General features: G+C 36.5%; 2 protein-coding genes across 13 annotated transcripts in view; both read right to left on the bottom strand.

Moving 5' to 3' along the window:
* The window catches only part of LOC141782755 (bromodomain adjacent to zinc finger domain protein 2B-like), a 56,691-nt gene extending 56,077 nt beyond the window's left edge, over positions 1-614 (bottom strand). For 4 of the 12 annotated variants that reach the window (XM_074659433.1, XM_074659434.1, XM_074659439.1 and 1 more), the window contains exon 1: positions 292-612. The gene's annotated coding sequence lies outside the window, so the exon portion shown is untranslated. Of the gene's footprint in view, positions 1-138; positions 257-291 lie in introns of those variants that run through there. The other 8 variants (XM_074659431.1, XM_074659441.1, XM_074659442.1 and 5 more) reach the window with 4 other exon arrangements.
* Positions 615-7,444: 6,830 nt separating this feature from the next.
* Positions 7,445-15,356, bottom strand: cd302 (CD302 molecule). The gene is made up of 6 exons (XM_074659408.1): positions 15,191-15,356; positions 11,619-11,744; positions 11,407-11,517; positions 9,987-10,169; positions 9,805-9,825; positions 7,445-9,700 (listed from the first exon to the last, which is right to left on the bottom strand). The coding sequence occupies exons 1-6, from the start codon at positions 15,291-15,293 to the stop codon at positions 9,498-9,500; spliced, it is 747 nt and encodes a 248-aa protein (XP_074515509.1). The 5' UTR covers positions 15,294-15,356; the 3' UTR covers positions 7,445-9,497.
* Between the last annotated feature and the right edge of the window lie 4,905 nt (positions 15,357-20,261).

Raw genomic sequence — 20,261 nt, 5'->3', positions numbered from 1 at the left:
TTAGTTTCTCAACTCTGCGTCCAAACATTCTCCTTGTTACCAAGTTCAACATGACAACAGTTGTATTTTGAGATAAGTTTGCATTTAAAACACACAAAAATCTACTTTGATATTAACTTTTGCAAGTGTTGAACTCACAGTGAGCGGATATACAGCTTCTTCTTCTTCAAGTGAGAGAGAGGCAAGTGTAGGAAGAGAGAGAGAGAGAGAGAGATGCTACTGCTGGGTTAGCTTAGCTGTTTCGTGAGCACCAGGCGACAGTGGATATTACTGTTAGACAATTAAACTCACCTTTATCGTCGAGAAAACGGCGTATTCCTTTAAAACAAAACATGCAATGACAACTGTGGTGGTTTAGTTCCCAGTTTGAGCGCAGTTTGAGTGGTGTTTGGAGGAGATTGAAGAGGAGGATTTGGTGGGTATGTGATAGAGAGTCCGTGGTGGCTCTGAGTAGAGTGACTGAGTGTGTTGCTCTCCGGTCGCAGATTGAACAGAGACTCTCTCCTCCAGCAACTCAACACAAGTGACGTCAGCTCCAACGCTTCTTCTAACAATGCAAACTTTTGTTCCTCCTTTAAAAAACACTGACTGTCAACATCAGCAAATATAATACTTCTCATAAAGCTGGATGATGTGTGCAGCTGATGCCCTCTAAATGTACAAAAATAAATAATAAAAAAAACATACCATGAATTAAATGATGATGCAGGCATTGCCAAAACAGTATTGATTAATTATGACTACATGAATGAATGAATGAATGTCTTTATTTCGAACATAAACAAACAAAACAAGAGTAATAGTTTCCGAAAAGGAGTAAGTAGAAGTTAAACTTATATTTTCCTACCCCTTTCTCACTTCTCCCTTATTAACTCATATATCATAGAATGATAATATAGTATAATATAATATAATATAATATATAAACTATCCCATATTTATTTACATCCCAAATTAAATATATATAAATAAATATACATAAATGTATAGAGGTTGGTAAACTCATTCACAAACAGGTGCATCTTTCAATTTCCAAAAAAATATATTGCAGCATTGCAAAAACAGATACATCAAAGCAGACTCATCTGGCAACAAACACAATAAAAGCACAAAAAAAAAAATACACTCCTCATAGCTGGATGAAGAGTGCAGCTGATGCCCTCTAAATGTTAAAAAAGAAAATACCATAAATTAAATGCTGATGCAGGCATTGCCAAAACAGTATTGATTAATTATGACCACATAAATGTATAGAGGTTGGTAAACTCATTCACAAACAGGTGCATCTTTCAATTTCCACCACATCCCTATAGTGTTACAATGAAAAACAACTATATTTTATAATTCAATAGCTACACATTTTCTGGTTTTATTTCTAACCCTTAAATTTGATTTAAAAATAAGCTACATGGTCTGGTGTAGCCTAATATTGATTTGTTAAATTCAAAATAAGGGGCAAAAGGTCAGACTGCCGTATTGCATTTGGCGGTAGATTATCCTGCACACATTATCCTAGTTTGTTTTGTAGTTAATAACCAAAAAAGGCTGGCACAATAGGACTGTGAGCATATAAAGTGTAGTGTAATATCTGAAAGTAAAAACTTTTTCTTTTTTTTTTTTCTTTTGAAAATTGATGGTGCTTTAGTTGGTATAACCGTTCAGGTCAGTCTTATTGTTCCACAAGCAAAACATTATATTGCAGCATTGCAAAAACAGACACATCAAAGCAGACTCATCCAACAACAAACACAATAAAAGCAAAATCATTTTTTTTTTTTAGAAAAAATAACATGCAATAGCAGTAAGAACAAAAGGCGATTGCAATAAGTAAATACAAATAAAAACAGGAAACCCACATATAAGAACATGTTAAAAATGAAGACAGGAGCTCTATTTAGGGATGCACCGATACCGGATCGGATATCGGGCAGATACTGACTCAGATAGCTGGATCAGGTATCGGTGGCAATGGGGCCGATCTATTAAATTTACTTCTATGTTTATATACTATGAACATTATATACTGGAATTTTAATTCCTTTTTAAGTTTTGACCAATTTGATGCTGCATTAAAAAGGTTTACACTTGAATTATAATTCCTGTTAATTTTGAAGATTTTTTTTACCAAGTTGCTGGTGCATGATTTATTAGTTTAATAATAAATAAAAAGAAATAGTGAATTTATATGTATTTATTTGTTGCATTTTGTTTTAAAAAGTTAGGAGAGCAATGTTAAAGTCAAGCCTGATGTTTCCTTAAACATAAAAGACTGATCCCAGTCACTTCCACTACTTCCATACAGATTATTAATTAAACACTGGTATCAGATCGGTACTCGGTATCGGCTGATACCCAAAGCCCAGGTGTCGCTGTCAATATCAGGACTAAAAAAGTCGGTACATCCCTAGCTGTATTACAGTGCAACAGTGCTGGTAAATGCAGAGGGTGCAAATTAATTTAGACTGCAAATAATTGTGTTCTTCAACACACTTAAACATTGATGTTTGGCTCTATTGCACCTGCCACAGATGAGTCCACACATCTGTCTTAAAGGGAGCAGCTCAAATTCTTTATTTAAGGGATGGTAGGTATCAATGTCAATTATATTTTCCTTTTTCTGGACTCTTCTGTTAAAAACATCTGAAAGTGTGGACTGCTCCGATCAGACAAGGACAGATAACTATTAACAAGGCATTATACATCCCGTTCATCCAATATTATGACTCCAGTTGGACAAGGACTACCATCTGCCTTCTCTTCTCATCATTAAGCAAGCATACAATCTGCAACAGGAAATGATGGGGTGCATTTTATCATTAAACTCAACAGCAAACATTTACAACGCAGTGTAATTAAAACAACAGTATATGAAACTGTATCGCTGATGTGGACTGATGTGATGCTGTGGATCCAGTGTTTAGACATCACACATTATTATATATATAGCTTTTGTAATGAATTGTTATAGAGTGGTATTAACATTTGCTTCTTGTATGTTGCACCATGTTGTCTTTTTTAAAAAATGTGTTCAGTGGATGGAGTGGATTTCAATTCATGGCCCTGCACCTTTTGACAAAACACATTGTACCTGAAGTTGAGCTAATTTGATACAGTAATTTAGGCACAAAGGCAGAATTAAAGATGTTGAAATTTGAATGAAATGGATGAAATTTGTCATTTAAAATGTGTTCATTTGCTTTGTTGCTCATTGATGCTGTGTCATTTATAGATGCTGCAGTCACAGGAGCTCCTGACTGGACTGAATCACGCCTGACTGGATGAACACACGTGGTGAGACAGGGGAAAACATGATTTGATAGATTTGTCACCCGAGCCACAGGATACCTTGGTTTTTAATTGTATTGGACAATCTTCATTAGAGAGAATGAGCGATGGGAGAGATCAGGGCAGCTTCACTTTCAAAAAGCCTTTTTTCCGGCCGTTTTTTCCACATTGCACAATCAAAATGTCAGCCTACCTTGGTCATTTGTAACATACTAAGTCGCAGTCGATGGCTGCAATGCAGCAGCATGCTGGGGGAAGGGCAAACAGGCTGTCTCCCTTTTAAAAGGATTTTTTAAAGAGTCTTGATTAGAAAGTATAATGAGATACCAAAGACACAGCAAAGATGATCTCTCTAGAGACCGATGGAAAACAAATTAAGATGGTGCTTTTGTTTTTAATTATTATTTTTCTTTCAGTCCTCAGAAAGCTCAGTATACCCGAAAGGCACAGGAGTTGGACTCTCTGTCATTGTTTTTTTTTTTTTTTTGTCCTGACATATTTGAATAATACAGATTTTAATCATGTCAGCACACGATGCTCTGATCCCTTTAACACCAAAGCCTTCCAGCACTGCACATGCATTTGATTTAGAAAATGGCACAGTGTCTGAGCTAAAAACTGTTCATCGCTTAAGTTTGCATCTGTGTGCATGTGTGTCAGTGTGATTGCATGTATGTGGAAGATGCAGTTTAAAATCTAGTTTTCAACAGTTATGAATAAAACAAATCCCAAAAATCTGCCACACAATGTGAGTTGTCAGCTATAAAAATGTAAGCTTGTACTCAGAATCACACCGTATCTTCTTACAATAGTAGCTTTTTTTGAAATGCATTAATAGGGAGTGCTAAATGTAATCATGTAATTCAATTATTTTTTAAACATCAAACACATGTCATTAGTCTATATTAAAATTGTGATAAAGAACGCAAAGTCAGATTTAAGCTTTCATTTTACACATGAAAATTGTACCATAATTAAGATTAGGTGCTAAAGAAGTGTAGTGCATGCCATGTCTTGACATAATATAATAGAGTATACTAGAATGGCGGGTCAGCGAGCAGTCATCTAAATAGTGGCCTTTGTTTTCCTCTGTTAATTGGAGCATGTTCCAGGATAGTGACTGGGGGGAGAAACATGAGACTTCCAGGACAAACAGATGCTCGGCACTAATACTGTGGACAGACACCTTTCACAGGATACACAGAAACATGAGAAGAGGATGAGCTGAACAGAAATAACTGATATGTAGTTAAGTCCTGAGAAAAAGAGACATGGGATTGTGGTGAAACCAGAGAGGCAGGAAGAGTTCTGGCTGATTTGACCTTTTTGTATTTACACAAAGGCCAGAGTTAGTACTGTTTCTTATGTATTTACACGTTTAAAGGTCTTATTGATCACATTTTTATGTAGACAAATCTGTTTTAAAAAAAATAATACATCCACAGAGCTTTTAGAAAGGTGCCGAATAAAAGTATGGCTTCTCCTGAAAAAATTATTATGATTGTGAATTAATCATTTAAAAATTTTGGCGGGTCCAAAATTAATGTTTTGTTTATCTCTGTGGAAGATATGTGACATTTGGTTCCCACTTCTAAGGAGGCTTGTGAGCCAATAGTAAAACAACGTCGTTAGTTAGTGCGGAAAAAATGGATAAATGGCTGAGATTGACGGTAAGTGCCTGGCAACGACTTGTTGTGAAGTAAATGCAATGGAACGGGGGAGGGATAATGAGACATCTAGAGGCTGACTGTTATCAGTGTTATCAATAGCACCTTTAAGACATTTTATTGTATTTTGTTGATGCACAAGTTGATAATTCGAAGGCTTAATGAACTTATGTCTCGTGATTCAGCGTGGCTCTCATTTTCATTCCGTCCTTCATGCCACTGTATGTCATCTCTTATTCATGCATACCAATGTCCATTTTAATTAGTCGTTCGGGGTCAAACGTAGACCTCTTCCTGCGTCGAGCAGCGGTGTGGCAGATGTGTGAATGAAATTCATGTGCTATTATTTGAGTGAAAATAGGCCGTTAGAGCCATTGTGATGAGACAACGGCTCTGCTATGGTAATAAAATGTGTCCAAAGAAAAGACGGTTTTAGGGATGTAACAGCATAAATCACTTCAATCTCTTGGCAAAAAATAAATGGTTCTGCCTCAAAAGGTTCATCATAAATTAAATTCAACCCCATTATTTCCAAAAAATCAAATGAGGCTTTTCAGTTTATTAGTGTTACAATTAATTATAATAATTATAATTATGATAATTATGCCTGGGCAGGAAAACACATTTCAGAAAACCATCCGTTTGCATGTCAATACACGTTTTTCTCTGTTGCAACTGGTGACGAACAGGAGCATCGTAGCATTACAGCAAATTACTAATCTGTGTAGGTTCAGCAGACCTTATACAGCCTGATAATCAGACTCCATTACCATTTGGTTTTCATGTCATTATTCATACTTGACTAATTCTATTTGAATCTCTAAAAAAAATCTGAGAGCAATTGAGAGAACCAGACTAGGATGTGTACACTGCACTTCAAGCTTTCTAAATGTGTCATTCAAATGGAGGCTTTACTCACAGCAATCAGCTATAATAAATTATACTTTTATTGCATGTTCATGAGCACGATCCCTCGTTGGCCTTGGCAAATCTGGTAAATTCGAGCTTTGATAAAAACTGAAATAAATATCTGCTGAAGTCACTTTAAAAGGTCCAGTCTGTTAATTTGAGTGGCTGTACATGATTGAAGTAATGCTTTAGTTTAATGTGTCTCAACCTATTTTTTGGATCAGATTTGAAACAGTTTTTACATTAGAATATACGGTTTAAAGTCATATTGATATACAGTAAACAAAATGTTACAGAATTAAAAATAAAAACCTTACAGATATTATTGTCTTGTTATTATTATTATTATATAAAGACATTTCAGTCACTTCCAGACTGATAGCAGGTTGTGTTTTGTTCATATTTGAATCAGGAAATGAGCCTTTAAGCTCCGTTGTTTATGCAAGACTCTTTTAAAATGTCATTATTTTCTAATCCCCTAAGTGTTTGGTGTTTTGAAGAGGACATTTTTAACCATAACTTGAGAGAAGCAACTGTTAATAACATATAACACACTGCAGCCACGTCTTCTCCAGCAGCTCAGCCCTATTCTGCTGTTTGGACCTTCGTCTTGCATAACATGTTAATTATTGGCCACCTCAGCGTGGCGACATGACTTCCTTAATCATCAAGAGGACTTTCACCTTAGCTTGACAAGATAAATCTTCTATAACTTCACATCAGAAGTTGTATTTCATCTACTACATGTACTTTTATGTTTAAAGATATCGCCTGTAGAATTTAACAGGTGTGTCATTTTTAGAAATTAGTGTTCTTATAGATTATTGTTCAACAACAACCATATCAAACTGATTATCTTCCATGTTTCCAGACCTTAGTAGAAGAAAATCCCTTCCCAGCAATGTCAGGGAAGGGACTTGACAGAAATGTGATTCACTGTCCCACCTTGTGGCCAAATCTAGAAATGACCTGGACTGCTCGGAGGAAAAGGTTATTGTTATGGTTTTCTATTAGTGTGCTAAATCAGTAAATGTTGGTCCACTTTGATAGTTCATAACTAGATGTTAAACACATTGAGGGGTATGTACTCAACAAATAGAGGCATACACGGCTGAGATTTAAAGAGGATTCGTTAGATGACAGACTTCTCTAAAGTCTAAAATTAGATGTGCATGAATGGAAAGAAGAAAAAAAAAAGATTTCTTGCTGACTTCTCTGAGCTCTTTTTTATCTCGGCCCATGCTGAGGCGTCAACAGAGCCACTGGACATTTGATTTTCAGATGACAGTGATTTAGATATCCTTTCACAACTAATTAGACTCTATCCCCAATTTCGGTGTCCCAAGTCATCCTTCTTCTTCTTCTCAATTATGCACTGACATATATATTATATATATTATATATATTATATTATATTTAGCAGAAATGTTCCATATAGATCGCAAATTGAACATTTTTGACACTGCTGGACAACTCAAGGTTGGTAGGAGACATATTACTGGTAGCATACTACTCGAGAAACACTTCCTGTTACTGCCTATGTTCTGACTCAAGAGCTGGCTCAAAGCAAGAAGAACAAGCCCTTCTTATAGTCAAACATACTTTATTATGAAAAACACACAGGGGCTCGGATCCTGCACAATTAATATCAAATATTGCACAAAAGCATTCATGCTGTTAAAAGTGTACATCAGTATTAGGAAGGGTATTTTACACAATGTAATAAAAGTCTCTTGTCATCATTCTGCAGATGACCCCCCACATAGTAAAACACTGATTGTCTTTAATATCATTATTTCCAACACCAAAATCAAGACCACACTCCTAAAAATAAAGCAATGATAATGCCAAGATTGGATTTCATGGAGCAGCAAGGAAACACAAAAAATATATATATTTTGACAAGGTAAGCAGTGCATAAAGGATGGAAGAACTGTGAATGTAGATTATTTTCATGAAAGCCACCTAGAAATTATCGTGGAATGATAGTCAGCGTTTTTTAACAAAGCTAGACTTTACTGGCTATATTCTGGTTTTTGGGCTGCAACTAGCGATTATTTTCATCATTGATTAATCTGTTGATTATTTTCTCGATTAATCGATTAGTTGTTTGGTCTATAAAATGTCATAAAATCAGTTATAAAAATCAGATATTCAGTTTATTCTCATAAAATCTGAAAATATTCACATTTAAGAAGCTGGAATCAGCGAATTTGGACTTTTAAATTTTTTTTTACTTAAACCGATTAATCGATTATTAAAATAGTTGGTAATTAATTTAATAGTTGACAACTAATTGATTAATCGTTGCAGCTCTATTTCGGTTGGCCTCACACCTTCTCACAATAAAAACTGAAGCCCAGGACAGAATACATGGAAATCAGTCAGGACGTTTGTTCTGTTATTCAGTATTGGTTTAGGACGGCTTTCCATTTCAAAATGGTATTTTACCTGGAAAATAATCTGCCTCATGGACTGTGCAAATCTACTTCACTGGCTACGTTTACATGCGTAGAGTAACAAGGATCCAATCAAGCTATTTACATAATGTGCTCTTGATAGCTTGTGATCAAGAATCCCTGTTGAATTCTGCTTTAAAGGGATACTCCACTGGTTTGAAACATGTGATTGGTTGCATTATGTGAAATGTGGAATCCAGCATTTTTGGAGCTTGGTACATACCAGGGACTAAACATCAGGGTGTCTCAGTCTCTGCTTCATTAAAGTTACAGTGTGTAGGATTTGGCGCCATCTAGTGGTGTGGTTGCAGATTGTAACAAACCGAGTACCCCTCCGCTCACTCCTCCCTTTCCAAGACTACGGTAACGTGAGCACCCGAGTGCAAAGCCTTGATAAGGCTGTTCGCCTCGCTCAGAGGCCATCCTTACCATAATAACACTAATTTAGTAGCAACAGAAGTCAGACGGCGGTTGGCGCTACAACTGGTTTACACTCTGCGGCTCACGTTATCGCAGTTTAACAAGCGTGTCGGAAAACTACGGTGGCCTTCAGGTAACGAAAAAACGTGAAAGTCTCTCTCTAGAGCCAGTGTTTGGTTTGTCTGTTCTGAGCTTCTGTAGAAACAAGAGGACCCGCTCCCTATGTGGATATGAAGGCTCATTCTGAGCTAACGAAAACACAACGATTTTTAGTATCTAATTTCTACTAATAGATCCCCCGAAATGCAACACACTGTTCCTTTAATTGACCATTCTTATTTCAATCTCCCTCTTGTTAGTCCCCAAAGTTTATGGCAATATGGTATGAAAGCTTTGCTCTTTATTTAATCCTTCCCTCTTTCAATGAGCAATAGCAAGTCACTTTTAATAGAAAGAGAAAAATAATTATTTCAAAAATTATCTGTGAAACGTGTGGTGCCTGATAATAATGATGTTACGCATGACTACATGTCAGGCTGCACCAAGCTGACAAATATACAGATGATTCTTCGTTAAAAAAGCAGTGAGATGTTTATGTGCCATGGTGAGATGTTAGTATTAGAGTAAGCCTGGTGTCAGTGTTCTTACAATCACACTACATTATTCTGTGTCGTGACATGTGTTAAGCTGAAACTACTTCAGTAACTGTTTTTTTAGAGTGGACTTCTCTGCTTCCTGGACAAGAGAGGAAGTTCTCCTACGGCACGCTGTCGGTCTCCTCAGCTTCCACCAGGTAGGACCGGTCTGTGTCCAGGACTCGGAACGGAGGGTGGTACTCGAATGCCGTGAGGATGCTGTTGCCGAAATTGTGCTTCTGATGCAGGAACCAAATAACTGCCGAGACTCCCATGATAGCCACCACACTGAGAATGACCAGGGCGGACAGCCACGCGCTGGCCTCTGAGGAGAACAAGCAACAATGCAAGGAAGGTCGGTACTATAAACACTAAATCACAGAGGAATAAGTAAAGAAACAGCAAGAACAGCTCCAAAGGTCGACTTACTCGGCTTGGCTTCCTCTGCCTCTGAAGAAAAAAAAAAAAAACACATTGTGAGGCAAAACAATCCCAAACATATTTTTTGAAAATTCCTCCAACACACTCATGGACTTGCTTTCAAGATTAAACAGCTATTCAACAGGTCTAAAAGACATTAAATGTTGCATAAAAAAAGACTTAAATCTTACTCTGATTCGTCTCACAGACCACTCCATTCTCCGCCTGTTCCAGGCAGCTGACATTTTCCCACTTTCCCGTGTTGCTGTGCAGAGCCACGCATGTATCCAAGGCCAAGAGGTCTGCTGGCGAAGGGCTGTCCTCCCAGTTACTGAATCTTACAGGTGTCTCACCGAACCACTTCATGACGTCATCTGACAACAACATACACCAGTTAGTACTCGAGCATGACGTGCAGCGAGAATACAGCCAATATTGTCCCTTTTGCTTTGACTTTGGTCTTCCTTCAGCATTCACACAAACTACACTGAACTGCGTTTCAAGTAAGGGATAATGTACAGCGAGCTGGTCATTGCTCATAATATCAACTGTGCAGAGGATTGTGGGTCAGAATAGACAGAAAAGCATGCTGGCTTGCAGATGTAGTAGGACATCCTGGTATTTTTGGCATACTGCATTTTGATGTACATCCAATTTTTTTTTTCTCTATGGGTATTGGAACGCAACGAGTGTTTCCCTCCTCTGGATTTGCATTACTTGAAATGTGATTTAGAGTTTCTGGTGGCTTAACATCCCCCCCCCCACGGTGCCTCCACTGACTGCTTGAGAAAAACAGGATTTCCTGAAGTTGTGCCAGGATTTAAAGACAAGGATGAGTAAGTGTTGTCATATGATACAAGCTTTCAAAGGAAGGTGGCATAAAATAGGAGGCAAACAAACAAACAGCGCTTCATATTCTCTAAATCAAACATGTGTTTCAAGAAAATCGAGGAATAACTAAAACACAGAGCAGACAAAAAAATATATTTTTGAGTTAAGAATATTTATCTTTACTCTTGAGTTCAGATTTTTTTTTAAAACTACTGTCTCCAGGATCAAGAATAAACTTTCACACTTCACTCTGAAGCCGACATGGGACAGGAAGACTGAAAAGTGCTCAGAAATATGTAGATAAGTTGACCTTGAGTTAAACATTTTGTTGACTTTGAACAAAAAACGTTGAAAGCAGTGCAAATATTTGTTATGGTAATCCTGTTTTTTCTTTTCTTTTTTTCTTCATCTCTAGTATTTCTTGTTTGGAAATAGTATTCTTTTCTTTCTCTTAGATATTTAAAAAAATATTTATGTTGGTTTGTAAATTGTAAATTGGTGGCAAACATATACAGCTGTCTTTAATTTCAATGTTAGATGGGTTCCTTTTTATAAGCCACGAGCGTTTTTTCAACCTACCTGTACATTTTCTTGTGTAATTGTATTTCTTTTCTATTTGTTGTATTTTATTATATGCACAAATAAAGAACTGAACTGAACTGTGAGACAGCTCACTTTATAATTGTTACAAACATCTGAAACAATTTGAGAAAATTAGATTTTATCGTATGGAGGTTTAGCCAGCATGTTTTCACAGTCCTCCGGTCACATAGTACTTACCGTTTGTGTCATAATACATCCCCAGCCACACGTTGACGTTGTTCTTCCACACCTCTGGGCTGTATTTAATGACGAAGTCATTCTCCTCAGCGCTCTGGATGGTCAAAAGCTCTAGAAAAAGCAGAGCAATGTATGACAACAGAATCAAACACACATGAGAATACATATTAGTCTTCTTGTCAAGATATTTGAAAATAAAATGTCTCAGGTACCAAATCCTTGGCAGAGGGTTTTAGCTCTGTCAAAAGTGTAGCTTTTGATTTTGTCTTCTTCTCCGTGGACAAAGTGGTAACATCCGTCTCCAAACGGCACCCAGGTGCGTCCGTCTGCAGGGCAGTCTGAGGAAAAACCAAGGGACAACCCGGTGATGGAAAGATTTGGCATCGGACCTACCTAGATTTCTTTTAGCTGCGTGCATCAGTGTAAGAGGATTTATGCCAAACTACAGGAGGATAATTAACAAAACATCTCATGAAATATCACAAACAAACAACTAATCAAATTACCATTTTAAAGGGGACACATCATGCTCATTTCCAGGTTCATACTTGTATTTTGGGTTCCTACTAGAGCATGTTTACATGCTTTAATGTTAAAAAAATACATAATTTTTCTCATATGGTCTTTCTGAATGTACCTGTATTCACCCTTTGTCTGAAACGCTCCGTTTTAGCGCCTGTCTCTTTAAGAGAAAAGGCTGAAAAAGCCCAGTCTGCTCTGATTGGCTTGCGAGAAAAATATGATGCACCTTTGCAAAGGTAGTTCTCAAGTTGTGGGCGATATACTCTAATGAGCTGCATGTGACATAGGAAGGGGAGCCAAATCTGAACGGCTTGTTGAATCACATGTTTTCTGATCTAGACAGCCCACAAAAACTGACTGGGTTGTCTTATTTTTGTCACAGTTTGTGGGTTAGTAGGCGCTCCAGATACCCAAATGTGTGTGCACAAGCACTGAAAAATTTCATTTTTCACATTTTCACAAGCATACCCTGCTTTATGGTCTATTTGACTCTAAATGGGACCATAATTTACTAAATGAACATCATGCTGTATTGAAGAAGACTTGAAACTAGCGATTGAGACCATAAACTCATGTTTACAATGTTTACTGAGGTAATAAATCAAATGAGAAGTAGGGTCATTTTCTCATAGACTTCTATACAATCAGACTTCTTTTTGCAACCAGAGGAGTCGCCCCCTGCTGGCTATTAGAAAGAATGCAAGTTTAAGGCACTTCAGCATTGGCTTCACTTTTCAGACCCTGGAGGTTGCCCACTGGTTTTTCACGATATGTCTCCTTTGAGATGCTGCAACAGCTTTGCATCATGTTTGGTTGGATAGTTAATAATACTGTTCTACAACCCCGACCAGACTGTACAAGTCTGTACAGTTGAAACTACCGGTTACTATCGGTTAGATTCAACTTGTGACCACTGTTCCTCTTTTTCAATGCAGTTTGTGTCTGGGAAATGATGTCATGCTTTTCTAGACTGTTCCACTTGTTGTTTTTTCAGCTGCAGCTGTTATTTGGGATCAGATTATTGTTCCCAGCTCTCAGTGGTGGAATGTTACTAAGTACATTTACTCAAGAACTCTACTTAATTAAAATTTAGAGGTGTTTGTATTTTTCTTGAGTAGTTCCATTTCATGCTACTTTTATACTTCTACTCCTCTACGTCTCAGAGGAAAATATTAGTTTTTAATGCACTACATTTATTTGACAGATTTAGTTACTTTACAGATTCAGATAATTTTGTATAGGTCACGCTGCACAACAGTGTATAAAGTAGTTAAAATGAGCTTCACCTTTACAAAGTGCAACAATAAAGAGATGCACACATTAATGCATCAATAATTATAATCCAGTAATATAATATATATGATTATGAAATGAAACATTCTGCATAATTAATGCATTTTATTTTTGGTACTTTAAGTATATTTTGATGGTAATACTTTTGTACTTTCACTTAAGAAAGATTATGAATGCAGGACCTTTACTTGTATCACAGTATTTTTACACTGTGGTATTTGTACTTTTACTTAAAGGTACTATGTAACTTTCAGAAAATCCTTGTTATTAATGACACTGGTGGCCATTAAGTGAACTGCGGTCGGCATCCTGTTGCTTGTGTACGTGCTCGCACTCCGTAGGCGCGAGCAATCTTCCTGGGCATCGGCCAAAACAGTGACGTGACATCACAATCATAAATCCCCATTACTATCTGTAATGTCCAATCTCCATGATACCAAATAGCTTGCCATTTGCAAATTACTTCATCAGCTAATGTTACAAAGCAAAACCGTCCCGAGTCCTTTACACAGAAATCAGTCCACAGGCTGTTAGGCAACCGAGAAAGTCCAGGAAGATCTCAGTTTTTAGGTTACATTATGATCTAAGGCTGTCAAAGTTAACATGATAATAACGGGTTATGCACGTTTTCACACCACTAATTTCTTTTATGCATTAACGCAATCGATCTGGATTGAGATACTGGCATCATATGAAACTAGAAAACCTAAGGAATCCATTGGTGCCAACCATCATCCTAGCTTGTCCTGAAGGAGGTTAAATAACGCTCCAAATTTACGCTACATTTTGGCAAGGAAAAACCGTCATGGGCATTTTCAAAGTGGTCCCTTAACCTCTGACCTCAAGATATGTGAATGAAAATGGGTTCCCTGGGTACCCACGAGTCTCCCCTTTACATACATGCCCACTTTATGATAATCACATGAAGTTTGGGGCAAGTCATAGTCAAGTCAGCACACTGACACACTGACAGCTGTTGTTGCCTGTTGGGCTTGAGTTTGCCATGTTATGATTTGAGCATATTGTTTTATGCTAAATGCAGCACCTGTGAGGGTTTCCCGACAATATTTGTCATTGTTTTATGTTGTTAATTGATTTCCAATAATAAATATATACATACATTTGCCTAAAGCCGCATATTTGCCCACTCCCATGTTGATAAGAGTATTGAATACTTGACAAATCTCCCTTTAAGGTACATTTTGAACAAATAACAAATGTGCTATTAATTTGTGATTAATCATGAGATTAAAAATGTTAAGTAATTGACAGCCCTATTACAACCTGTTCACACATTGGCAATACAAAGCAATGAATACATGTAAATTGTTACATATAGGAAGTGAAAGATGTGAATACTTCTTCCACCAATGACAGCTGTTGTCTCTCTCAAGTTAAGTTACTATCAAACACACATTATCTCACAAGTTTATCTGAGATGTCTCATACTTGTAGCAGCGTTTTAGCTGGTAATAAACTTAGTTTCCAGTTAGTGTACCCATTTGAATGACAGCATTACTTCACATGACCTTACTGTCCAAATTAGCCACGAGGCACCTTCAGGCAAAATACCAGAAATGCTGCCCTGCAAATACACCCACCTCTAAAGGGTAAACAGGGGCTTTGTATTTGCTTTTACAACTGTGCAAATGTGTGGCAATATGGGGAAGCACACGACTTTTAACTGACACTAACGTTAGTTATAAAGTTAAGTTCACACATGCAAAACAACAGTGTGTCGACATTCAGGGAAATCTGTTATCTAACAGTGATGCGTTCATGTCTACCTCCGAATCCAGAGCTACTGAGAAGCGTTATCGAGATTAAACAAACACAAGTGCAAAGAGCAAAGTTAAGGTACTTACTGTATCACAGGCCTACGCATTGCTACATTGTTACAACCAGAGCTCTGCCTGCAACAATCATTAATATAGCTTCGGAGCGAAGATCCAGATTTAAAGTGTCTTACCTCCCGTTGAAACCAGCTGCAGTTGAACAACCAACACAAGCACAGCGCAGATTAATGACAGAGAGCAGCGGTTTCTCCTCTCTGACTCCATGACAGCGAACATATCACTCCTGTGCTGCAGCACCAAACTAGTTTCTGACTGTTGCTCGACTCTGCTGTCGTGATCAGATCAGATCCCACCCACACATATACACATATACACACACACACACACACACACACACACACACATACACATGCAGCATTACAGCTCACAAACATGGCATCAACATTGCACTAATAAATGCAATGTAAACCCTCTAATATGCACTCATTTCACCTGCTTACAACCTAATATTTATCAAGACATTGATTTTACACAACTGGCAACAAAAAGAGGAGCAATTTTAACATTATTATCTGCAAATTTCTAGCAAAAAAAATATAATTTATGCAAATTTTGTTTGGAAAAGCCTTCTGATAATTCAGATGTTGTATTTGATTAAAAATAAAATAAAATAAAAATAAATTTAAAAAAGACTACAGTCCTCCAGGTTTAGATTATTTTGCACACTTGAACCACCAGGGGTTGCTGGGTTGTATACTGCACTAATAAATACAATATAAACCAACTAATATGCACTCATTTCACCTGTTTACAACCTAATACTTATCGAGACATTGATTTTTACACAACGGGCAACCAAAAAAAGGAGCAATTTTAACATTATTATCTGCAAATTTCAAAAAATAAATAAAAAATGAGCAGGTAGATAATTTGTGCAAATTTTGTTTGGAAAAGCCTTCTGATAATTCAGCTGTTGTATTTGATTAAAAATAAAATTAATTAATTAATAATAAAAAAAACAGTCCTCCAGGTTTAGATTATGTTACACACATGAACCACCAGGGGGTGCTGGGTTGCTGGGTTTTATACTGCACTAATAAATACAATATAAACCCTCTAATATGCACTAATTTCACCTGTTTACAATCTTATACTTATCGACACATTGATTTTTACACAACTGGCAACCAAAAAAAGGAGCAATTTTAACATTATTATCTGCAAATTTCTAAGAAAAAAAATGAGCAAGTAGATAATTTATGCAAATTTTGTTTGGAAAAGCCCATCTGATAATTCAGCTGTTGTATTTGATTAAAAAATAAAATAAATAAATAAATAAAAAGATTAGATTATTTTGCACACTTGAACCACCAGGTGGTGCTGGGTGAGTGTTTTATACTGCACAATAAAACCATGTTCAGTTTTCTGAATCTGATCTTTTGATTCATAGAATATGATATTACATGGAAAAACATTGCAAGAAGAATTAAATGTTCAGATGAAGGCTGTGATATGTGTAAATAATAAAATAATTATTCAACTATAGCAAGTGTTGTTTTCAAGCTTTTTGGACATTATCTAAAGTAATAATAATGGTCCCAAAATGGTGTAAAATTGCATAGTTTTGAGTCAAATATCCCCCCAACAAAACAAATTGCTAGTCTGTTGTACAGAGCAAAGAGATGATCAGTGTATTTAAAATCACAAGTGTTCACTGCCCTCTAGTGGTCATTGTGAATAACTACAATATTAATTTAGTCAAGTTAACATCAATGCAGCCATGTTAACATATGAACACTGCACATTACATGATGCAGGGCTATATATTGTTTTAACAAAATATGCATTAGAAATACAGATATTATTATGAACATATAAATGTCTTATTGATACCTCTAAAGAATATAATCAGTACTGATAACTGTATTATTCCTACCAAAGTCTGCAATGACACTAGCTTGACTAATTCTATGATGCTGTTCCTACCTGTGACCACTGGAGGGCATTCAAACTTTTAAATACACAGGTCAAGTTAGCAAAAGGTCATTTTTATTTACTAGTTGTTTTACCTGAATAATATATATATTTTTTCAAGCATTATCAGTTCCTGAGTCTACCTTTGTGTTGATGCTAGGAGATGTTGATCTGTGTATTTAAAATCACGTGTTTGCTGCCGTGTTGGCAGCGAGGAACTGCTAAATTTCAAAGTAAAACCTTTCAAACCTTTTTTAAATTTTAGAATCAGTATTATTATTATTATTATTATTGTTATACATTTTTTAATAATGATGATGATATTATAATTATTATTATTATTATTATTAATAATAATAATAATAATAATAATAATAATAATACCTTATTATCTTATATGTTTTATATATGTAATACCTTCCTATTTTATATCAATTTGATTTGAATTTGAATGTACACAGAGGTGTAGTTACTTGTGGTCACTGCGGGAGGGCAGCCCTCTAAAAAGCCAGGAGAATAACTATTAAATATAAATGATTTTGGCATGAATGCTGCACAGCATTTAGTATGACATTATATAGATATGACTTTCTTTATAGTTTTATGAAGATGTTATTGTTTTTGTTTACTATTTGTCATGTTTTTGTCATGTGTGTCTTTTTAGTATCCACCACCCAATTACTTGTCAGGACCTTCTTGAAAACAAGATGGTACATCACAAGAAGCTTAAACAATAAACATGTTCAAATATACATATTAATGTGCTATTTATTATGAAACATTTCACTTCAAAGTTCTTAAGTTAGTGTGTTTGTAAAGTCAGCACAGACACAACACCACCATGAGCACTTCATACATGAAGAAAGAAACCATAAACTGATTAATCAACTACTCGATTGACAAAACATTAATCAGCAGAAATTGTGGAAAAGTGGTTTTAAGTGATTTATCAATCAAAAACATTTGCTGGTTCCAGTTTCTCTCTGAATTATAGTAAAGTGAATATCTTTGGGTTTGGGACTGTTGGTTGAAGACATTAAGAAGTCGTCAGTTTGGACTCTGGGGAACTGTGATAAACATATTTAACTAATTAAGTCATTATATAAACTAAGAAAAAAATCAATAAATTAACTGGTACTGCCCTAAACATACTGTATTACTACAAAATTGCATCATATTGCATTAAATATAAGTGTTTTTATTATTTTGGGCAAATTATGACATCAAAATTAATCATAGAGTTGAATCAACAGCTCTCCACACGTTTCAACAAAACCTGAAGATTAAGATTTGCAATGGTTGTATTTATTGCTGGGGTAGTGCATTGATTGCATTATGTTGTTGTGTCCACCCCCTGTATATACTATTATTAACATATCTAATCCGGTGTCAGTGAGGTGCAATAAATATTGCTACAATAGGACAACAATGCTGCCTGAATAATCACAGTCAAGCATCAGTGGATAGGAAAAAGAAGATCCCTCTTCCTAAACTTCAGATTATAAAGGGTATTAATGGATGTAGGGTGCTTCCTACCTGAGCAGGTGAAGAGGGAGCTGACAGCAGAGAGCTTCAGGGTGGTTGTTGTTCAGAGAGGAGAGGGGAGGTTTCAACTCCATCCCTTGTAGGCGCAGGTGGCACAAACACAGACAGCTGGAGCGTGAGTTTTGCTCCTCGTCTGGAGCTGGTGGCTTCCCGTAGGGTGGCACAACACCCTGCAGGGTACCGGGGGGACCCATCTGCCATGGCAAGGCCTGCTCACAGACGCCCCCATCCACCAGCCCTACGCCAAACCTCCTGATACCCACAACACACCCTGTCTAGGCCACGCATGTTGTCAACAATACAATATGACAGTGTTCATATAGTCCTTAGCAGGTCCTCACCCTATGGGTTGAAAACATATCAATGCATAGATACTCAACAAAGCTGATAGTAACATATTGCTCAGAGGTTGCAGAATAAATTTCCTTTATCAGAACTGAGACACGGCTGAGCTTAAGTTATTATAATTGATGGCATAGAGGACTGCAACTGTCTGATAGCTATTTAATATGGGATAGGTGTTGTGTAGGTGTGTATCTTGTGATGACACCACGTTTTAGAGGAAAACATCACGTTTACTTTTCAGTCTATTGCAGAATACTTCTTCCCAGCAGTAAGAGATAATAATGTCTCATTAATTCACTGAGTGAATATCTGAAATACTGGTTAATACTGGTATGTGTAAGGTAGGAGATGATCCCCGTCACATTAATGGAGTCTGTATTTGGGAGAAAAATGACAGCGAAGTGACCTCTGTCAGCTGCTGCGTTGATGAGGGAACTAAACAGATGTTGTTTTCTCTTCTTTCATTTTTGTTTTTTTTAACTTGTCTGAAAACCACTCAAGTAGGTTATCTTGAATCTGCCCTACAGTTTGTTTAAAAATAACAATAAAGATAACAGGATGTTAAAAGCAGAACTAGAAATTAGCTTTTTTTTATATCTCTGATGTGTTGTGACATTTCTGTACATTTATCCGTACATTTCTGTTTGGCAATCTCCACGTTTTGTGACATTATTTTCAAACTGTCTGAAGAAAGGTAATTCATTAACGCATGCATATTTTCCAAATTCTGATGAGGCCAGATTCCTTATTAAACACAAATCAAAATGTGAGAGACAAAGTGAGAGACTTGGATTTCAGCCCTCTGAAGCTGCAGCCAAGCTCCAGTAACAACCATCATCATATGACCATTTATTGTTCAACTATTAAAAAAATATTTACTAGCAGGCTACACAAATATTATGCATTTTCTAGGGCTGTCAATCAATTAAAATATTTAATCGTGATTAATCCTATGATTGTCGATAGTTAATCACGATTAAACGCATTGTTCAAAATGTACTTTAAAGGGAGATTTAAGTATTTAATACTCTTATCAACATGTGAGTGGGCAAATATGCTCGCTTTATGCAAATGTATGTATATATTTATTATTGGAAATGAATTAACAACACAAAACAATAACAAATATTGTCCAGAAACCCTCACATGTACTGCATTTAGCATAAAACATATGCTCAAATCATAACAGCTGTCAGTGTGTCAGTGTGTTGACTTGGCTATGACTTGCCCCAAACTGCATGTGATTATCATAAAGTGGGCATGTCTGTAAAGGGGAGACTCGTGGGTACCCATAGAACCCATATTCATTCACATATCTTGAGGTCAGAGGTCAAGGGACCCCCATGCCAGTTTTTCCTCGCCAAAATTTATAGTTTCATA

Source organism: Sebastes fasciatus, chromosome 14 (assembly GCF_043250625.1).
Source record: "Sebastes fasciatus isolate fSebFas1 chromosome 14, fSebFas1.pri, whole genome shotgun sequence".
NCBI classification, from domain to species: Eukaryota; Metazoa; Chordata; class Actinopteri; order Perciformes; family Sebastidae; genus Sebastes; species Sebastes fasciatus.
This window is presented reverse-complemented; position numbering and strand designations above follow the sequence as displayed.